This window comes from Ixodes scapularis, unplaced genomic scaffold, assembly GCF_016920785.2.
Source record: "Ixodes scapularis isolate PalLabHiFi unplaced genomic scaffold, ASM1692078v2 PGA_scaffold1__304_contigs__length_218370807, whole genome shotgun sequence".
In the NCBI taxonomy this organism is placed as follows: Eukaryota; Metazoa; Arthropoda; class Arachnida; order Ixodida; family Ixodidae; genus Ixodes; species Ixodes scapularis.
This window is the reverse complement of record NW_024609846.1, coordinates 92,466,210-92,474,182: the sequence shown is the minus strand read 5'-3', so window position 1 is coordinate 92,474,182 and position 7,973 is coordinate 92,466,210. Positions and strand designations below refer to the sequence as shown.

The 7,973-nt window shown below is 44.9% G+C and overlaps 2 protein-coding genes across 2 annotated transcripts in view; one reads left to right on the top strand and one right to left on the bottom strand.

Annotated features, from left to right (window-relative positions):
- The first annotated feature begins 99 nt into the window (after positions 1–99).
- On the top strand, positions 100–6,501 carry LOC8029936 (tetratricopeptide repeat protein 36). Its single transcript, XM_029979994.4, has 3 exons — positions 100–529; positions 4,031–4,213; positions 6,021–6,501. Exons 1-3 carry the CDS (start codon positions 427–429, stop codon positions 6,281–6,283), a joined length of 549 nt encoding a protein of 182 aa, XP_029835854.2. The 5' UTR covers positions 100–426; the 3' UTR covers positions 6,284–6,501.
- LOC8029935 overlaps positions 2,281–7,973 on the bottom strand; it is a 51,091-nt gene continuing 45,398 nt past the window's right edge. The window contains exon 8 of the mRNA XM_040216162.2: positions 2,281–6,256. The gene's annotated coding sequence lies outside the window, so the exon portion shown is untranslated. The remainder of the gene's footprint in view (positions 6,257–7,973) is intronic.

Here is a 7,973-nt window from a genome sequence, read left to right as displayed (position 1 = left end):
TTTTTTTTTTGCGTTGTATTTTACGCCGGTTTTGCGTAGCAACCAACGAATGGCATCTGGCACGTCAAAGCAAATGACTGAAGATTCATTACGGTCGCGGACACACGTAAGCAATAAGCCTTCGTCAGATTGTGGGCCCGTCGGCTGGTAAATGCGTAGTTGATACGGTGACTACAGTACAAAGCGAACAGCTGTATTTTTCCTTCGACGTGTACGCTTCGTTTTGTGCTCATTTTGCAAAAGACCTCTGTTGATGCGTTACTCATGAGGAGATAGGCTGAGAGGCCGCGGAGTGTCATCTTGCAGAGATTTGCGTTGTGATAAAAGTACCCCGAGGGCGTCGAAGGCGACGAGAAAGCAGCGGTCAAACTGGTCTGTGGCAAGCGTGCGCGCAAGTCTCCGCGACTCGGCACACGAGCAGGAGTCATGGCGACGGCCAACGACAAGGCTGTTTTGGAGGCGGTCTTCAACCCCCTGTTTTCAGAACTGGGATTCTCTTGCGACGACGAGGATTCCGCAGAAATATCAGGTCAGCTTTGGCATGGTCGAAGCGGATTGATGCCACGCTAGTGGGCTGCGCGCAAATGCGCACGGGATTCAAGGTCACGGAAAGAAATTAGAGACGAAGCTGGTCCAATATTAATTTTGGTTTCTCTGGCGTTCTGTGGCAATGCTTTGCAGCGGGAGGCACTCACTTGATCGAATGACGTTTTAGCGAACGCCCACGTTTCATCGAATGACACTTTAGCGAACAGTCGGACGCCGCGAAGCGGCGTTTTCGGGTGGGCCAAGTGAGTTCATATTTTTGTAATGAGTTGCCGCAGACTGTCGCCGCGAAGCGGCGTAAAGCGCAGCGCGACGGATGGGTTAACGCGCGCCCGGCCGTTATTCGCTAAAACGACCATTCGCTCAAATGTCGCCGTTCGCTAAAATGTCATTCGCTCTTGTGATATGGACCCATAAGTGATTCTATGAAAATTTCAATGGGAAAATGTAGCCCATTTTTGCCCGTTTTCGGTTTCTGGTGCCATAGAGCCCCATGTGTTTGAAAACTCCGTCGGCCGCCATTTTTCCATTGAAATTTTCAGAAAATCACTCATAACTTTTGATTAAGTTATCGGATCGGGCTGAAACTTTGGCATCTGGTTGTGATCTCTAGCTCTACCTTCGGGCGGAGAATGAGCGTTCAGCGATGCCTAGTTTATTTTTGCGGAAAAAAAGACTGTGTAAATTTTCTTTTGTGAAACCCTGTACATTGTAAATGCCACTACATCTGCTATATATATATAGCTAGTAGGGAAGTGTGTGATTATTAAGTTAATTACATCAGTTAGGGAAAGGGAGCTGGCGAAAAATTGGGGCTTCCTTTACTATGTATGTGTGTGTGTGTTCAAGCACCGCTTCCCACTTTTTTCTAAAAAAAAAAATTTGTAGAACGTTTTTTTTAGAAAATTTTCTTTACATTTTGGCAGATGGTGAAAACATCAAAACCACAAATAAATGGAGAGGTTCTTGTTGGTGCACAGTGTATATTTGGTGTGTAATTAACTGTTGACTTGGAAAGTGATGGATTCCTTCAACACGATTCGGCGTTCATCAGCGCTTTATAGGCCAGTTTCTTACTCGTTTATAAAGTTGTGCGCATTCACGCTCTCCACTCGGTGTTCCTCATATTCCAAGTTCCGTTCTTTCAGATAAATCCAGTAAACTTTTCGTCAACTCGGATTTATCTAAAAAACTCAGAATTCCGAAGTCACGACAAAATAAACAGCAAAAAAGATGGTGTTTTACAAATAACCCAGGGTCAGTGGTCGTGAGATGCCACCTCAGTTTCCTTTGAAATATAGTAGTGACAAAAGGGGTTTGCCTTTTAATTTATCTCGTTGAGGTCCTTTCAGGACAATGGTTCATGGTACCCAAACTTAATTTATTTTGTTTTTGAATTTTTAAAAGAATGCAGTAAACTAAACTCAGGATTTCAAAGAATTGGCCCCAAATTTTCAGCGAAAAAAAAAAACAACAAACAAACAAACAAAAAAACGTCCTCCGAATTTCACGCTACAAACTCCGAAACACAGAATCCTAATCTTAACATCAGTATGACCTCTTTTGATAAAAACAGTGGTGGTCTCATTGACAGGAGTGGACTGTCATTTAGTGTTCTGTACATTTCGTATGCTAACATATATGACTGACTCTGATAATTGATTTAGTTTTAAGGAAAGGAGGGGCTTTTTCAATAAGTAAAAAGTGATAGCACAAAATGAATGGCATCACAAGTACATTTCATAAAAATATTTTATTCATATACCAAGTAATAAAAATACATTGACAGACTTGTCATGAATGGATGTCAGATAGATGCTTTTCTGCATTGACATTAATAAACATTAGACTAAATTAAATTTTGGGTTTTGTTTTCATTTAAACATATGTAGCCAATATACAAAGAACTACCAACAAAGTTCTGTTTCATTCAATTGCTTCAAAGCATTGCAAACTTTAGCATGTCAGGGAAGGGCATGTTGTAGTTAGAGCTATAACGAGTGAACCAGTGAATATTGCAACTGCTGGCATCCATAAGTGAGAAATATATAATGCCAATGCAGAATGGAGGAGAAAAAAAAGTCAATTTTGAGCACAGAGTGTTTTGGTTTCACAAACATGCCAAGTTCTTTGCATGTCTTGCTGCTGGGCCGCTTATCAACAATCGGTTCAAGATGAATATTTTGAACCCATTGTTCAGTTAAGAAATGTTGATTTTTAACTGATCACCAATCCAAAATCAATATTTCCTACCAATGTTCGGCTTGAAAAGTAACATAAAAGCAGTGTCACAATCACTTTGCTGTTGCGATACAGGCAAACAGATGTGGAGTTTTTTTTGGTATGTCTGGTTCTCAAAAGTGTTGTTTCACAAACGAAATGCAAACTGAAAAGTATTTTTGCGCGGCATGGCATTCCCGAGCTGGTGCTTTCGGACAGTGGAATGCAATTTGCATCTGCGGATTTTCAGTGTTTTTCGCGAGACTACAGGTTCCAGTGTGTCACGTCAAGCCCCAGGTATCCACGGTCTAATGGGGAAGAAGAGAGGATGGTTAAAACTGTAAAGAGTCTAATTAAGAAGTTCAGTGACCTTCACCTCACTTTGTTAATTTACAGGGAAACCCTGGTACCCCTAAGGAAAAGGCTGGCCAAGCTTTTGATGGGGCATCAACTGCAGACGACAATCCCTTAGCACCCTAGCAAGTTAAAACCTTGAGTTGCAAACCAGAGGCTTGTTTGCCAAAAAGACCATGCAGCCAGAGAAAGGGGACTTGTTTTTGGTTGGTCTCAACAACTGCCTATAGTCGGTAACAAGTTAAGAAGGTAGGAGAATCTCCCCCCACAAGCGTGATGCGTTTCAAATTCCTCCGCAGTCGAAAGCAGAGTCCACTGGAAACGCTCCTTGTTCGGCTTCAATAAATATATATTGGCTACAGAGTGAGGCCAACTTGTCTCCCATCCCACTTTTTAAGAAAGCGACCTTTGTATTCATCAAAGGGGGAACCGAGCCCCTGAAAGCAGCCTTTGCATCCATCGGAGAAGGAACCTAATCCCCGAAAGTTGTATTTGTTTCCATCGGAGGAGTAAAACTCTAATCTCCCTCTCGTGGCTTCCACAATGCTAAGTAAAAGTCGAAAGATAAAGCAAATATGTACAGAGAGGCAAGACCCTCCTCGCGCGTTGGCCGCAATGTCACGGAAACGATGGGGAGCTATTGGATGCGGAGGTGGCGGAGGGATATATGATTCCCTTAGAGGGGCATTTGCCGCTACCTTCTTGACTTGTAACCTACTATAGTGTGATTCTCTTTCCGACAACGTTGGCCCGTTCCGGCCGGCCAACGTTGTCTTGCGGCCAAAACTATCTGGTCAAAACACGCCATCACGGATGCGGGTTTCAAGGTTGCTTTTAGTGTACCTTGATGCACACTACACAAAACGTCTGTCTTCACTTCCCCTGTCTTGCTTCCTTTCCCTGCCGACAGAGTCGGACACGGACACACCGGCCGAAGTGAAGGAACTTGAGGTGGAAGGGGTGCGTGCTGCGGAGATGCAAAAAATCGACGAAGCCATCGAGATATTCAGCAAGGCGATCCAGCTGTGCCCCCGGAGAGCCTCAGGATACAACAACCGTGCCCAGGCTCTTCGGATCAAAGGAGACGTTGAGCGTAAGCGAAACTTGAGACTGTGAAGGGACACTAAAAGATGGGCGAGGCGATGTGTAAAGCGTGACACAGGTAGCACAAATAAGTGATCGCCAGTTTTTGCTCTTTAGTTTTAAGGCAGCAGCTTTATATGAGAACACCTAAATGAACCCACTTGCTCATTTTGGTATTGGTTGCACTGTAGGAAGGCAACGGGAGAGTGTTAACAAAGGAGCGCAGTTGTTGGGTTGACGTCGTAGAGTGCTTGACCTATGGCACGGCGCCGTGCAGAGTGGGGGGTCAGCGGCGAGTTAGCACTCCCCCCGCCGTGTAGGAACGGGGGCTGCGAAGTAGGGTGGGAATTGCGTATTAGTACAATAATCTAGTGGGTGCGGAGGCAGGCATTTCACGGTTGGATCATACGTGTGGTGGCATTTCAGAGAAAATTATGCAGCAGCTCCAAAGAAGAGGTTTCATCAAAATGTGCGCCTGTTCAATTCATCGGCACATCTTGCGACATGTCATGGACAGCTCTTTGTTGTGCACATTGCCACGGCCGCTGGCATCCCAACGAGGGTTGGTGCAATCTTGAGCCTTGGATTATAATGCATTTTCTCCAAGCGGAACAGAGTGAAGCATGTCTGTTTGGAAGCCTAGGGCTAGGGATCGCCGATTTGTTTTTGCTGTATTGAAATAGCTTAGGAGGTCCGCTATTGTTCCGGTATACATCCAACAAATTAATTAAGGCCTGTAATCCAACTCTATCTGAGAAAGATAGAGTTGGAGAAAAAGTATGTTGTCGACGGAACGTCACAAAAACATATGTTCACAAAATGAGCTCTCATGAAGCATGTGTTGATGAAAAGTTGTCCATGAAACGAAAGTTATGAAACATGTGTTTTAACAAAAAGTGTCCTGACAAAACCAGGGGTGGATCCAGAGTAGCCCCAGAAAGAAAGCCCCAAAACTAAAAAAAAAAAAAAAAAGAAAAAAGAGGGAACAGAGATGTACTAGTAAAGTGGTAATTTGAGCTAGTTGGTACATCACTAATATTAAACAGCGCACAAAAAGTCGGCGGAAGAGACTTCGTTTTCTTTGTTTCTTTTATCTTGTCTTCACTTCCCGTGGGGTTCAATTTTCGTGGCTTATTTTTCCTTCTTTTCACTTCTTTCTAAATAAATCAATTGGTAGTCAGCGCTCTTTCGTTCCACTGTCCCTTTCTCTTCCGCCGACTTTTTGTGCACTGTTTAATATTAGGGAACAGAGAGGGAACACTTGCTGTACACATCATTGCATGTTGAGTCCTTGTTTGAACGCACATATAAATAGCAGAGAAAGGTCTTTCCTTCTCAGCGACACAAAGTGTTGCAATTCAAGACATGATTGCAATATCTCCTGCATCAAAGCGGAGGATAACGGAATCTTAATTTAACTTTGTGCCCACTTCGCACGACCTAAAACTATGGTTTAATGTTTTCGGTAAATCCCTATAAACCACAAAAATTAACCCCCGATTCGGTTTTATCAAAATCGCTCGTTGAATAAGAAAAACCCAACCTTAGCGGGAAGAAAATCTTGATCTAGCTTTATTTTGGTAGATTATCTGAGTACGCCGTTACGAGGGCTGCATCAGCGTTTGGCATAAACTAAGCGGATCCAGTCTCGCGCGTTGTGCCCAAGAAATGACGACTGCCAGTGTTGCTCAATGGGGTTTTGAAAAGGGTCTACTATGACCACCCTAAATTAAGCCTTGTAGTGCACAAATATCCGCCCACCATTTGCCATGGTGAAGGGCTACGACAACTGTGACGGAACCACGTCCCAATTGCAGACGCGCTCGAGGACCTCAACAATGCCATCAACCTCAGCGAGGGCAAGGGTCACGCCGCCTGTCAGGCTCTCTGCCAGAGGGGGCTCATCTACCGGCTGCAGAAGCGTGATGAGGAGGCCCTCGTCGACTTCAAGCGGGCGGCCAAGCTTGGCAGCCAGTTCGCCAAGGCGCAGGTGGTGCAGATGAACCCGTACGCCGCACTCTGCAACCAGATGCTGGGACAGATGTTTGCCAAGCTGAAACAGGGCGAAGAAAGCACCTGAGGTCGGCCTCGAGGTCGCGCCGAAGAATGCCCGCGGATGATGGGGCACTCTTGGAACTCCGTTACTAGATATACCGTAACACTGTGACCTGTGAAAGAGGAAGGGCGAGTCGATGCGAGTGATGTCCGCAATTTTCCAGACCTGAATGTAAGAGTTGGTCAATAAAGAATATTTTGTAGCGTAAGCTACGCCGGCCGAGGTTGAGCAGTTTCGCATGGCTCCTGGAGAGCCGTGCTGCGCATGCGCGAGGAGCAGTGACGGAACGGGCAGGACTGGTATGGCGCCTGGGCCAGTCCCCGATGCACACACTGTGCGCATGCACCTGCTCGAGATTGTGGCTCGCGTTGTCCGGTTGTTCTGGGCGGCAGCTTGGTTGCTTGATAAATAACAACACGGCGCACAGCTGGACTAACCAACGACGGGCATCTGGCACGCCCCAGCAAAGGACTGAGAATTAATTTGGACCACCTGCGGATCTTTTGACATGCAACCGAAAACTCGGTTACACGGCGCCTCCTCTGCAATAAAGAAGAGCGGAGAAGCTCTACTCATCGGATCTTGAGGTAGTGCATAATGCGTACACTGTGTGTGTGTCACTGAAGCAGCAGTAAGTATGATAATCAAGCTAATCCTAGACAACCAGGAAAGCTAAGAATAACCAGCTGAACCTAAGCTTACGCTACGTATATCCTGGCATAGCCGAGCTAAGCCACTGCAATTTTTATTACGGTACTTTATAGCATGCCAGACACGATGTTGTTACTTTCAAGACTGCAGCACCGATATCATGTTATTGGTGTCCTGCAACGCACGATTGTGGATAAACTCTGTGGAAGTAAAGTTGTGGACGCAGGTTGCATGTGAATACCGAAATGACTATTGATGCGGGCTCTAACAGTAAAAAAGAATAATATGTAGTAGTCATAAATCAAAGGACTAAGGGTACACTATGCTAAAATCCGTAATTTCTGAGTAGAGTAGACCTTCGGCGTCTTCATTTGTAAAAACTTCACGACATGAGCAGGCCATAGGGTGCAAACAACAAAGGTAGAGGCAACAAACAAACATGCAAACAACGACATATATTTCTCATCCATGCTGTACCTACATTTCCTCAAAACAAATTGCAACTCTCGACCCCCTAAGCACACTGGTGAATCGAAGTGCCCCCGTTTCACTAATTGCAACATACGGCATACAAAAACAAAGCTACAACATTTTTAAATATTCATGCCCACAAGCCTACCTCAAGAAAGAAATAGTCTTCCATTTGCACGCAATACCATCATACTGCTCTTCTGCAAGGCAGGCATGCCACGGCTCATTGAGTGAGGACACACAGCATGGCGAACAACGTGATCAACCAGATAAAGCCTTATTGGTGCACGTCCGAGTACATCTCCATTAACCAAGCAAAAAAAAGTTTTTTATTGCCATGGCATTTGGACACACCTGCTTTGCACTTGGCGCGTCTGCTTCGACCACGGTGGTCAAAGCAGAAGCGCCGCTTTGAATCCTTTGACCTCAAAAATGAGATTTTCAGTCATTTACAATATAGTAAAGCCTCAGCTTGAATACTATATGTGCATATTTGGACAGTAAGACTTCAGAAAGCGTTCATCATAGGACATGTAATAACTAGTATGTCTCTTCTCTGAGCACCTTCAAGTATTATTCGAGTTACAAAGCG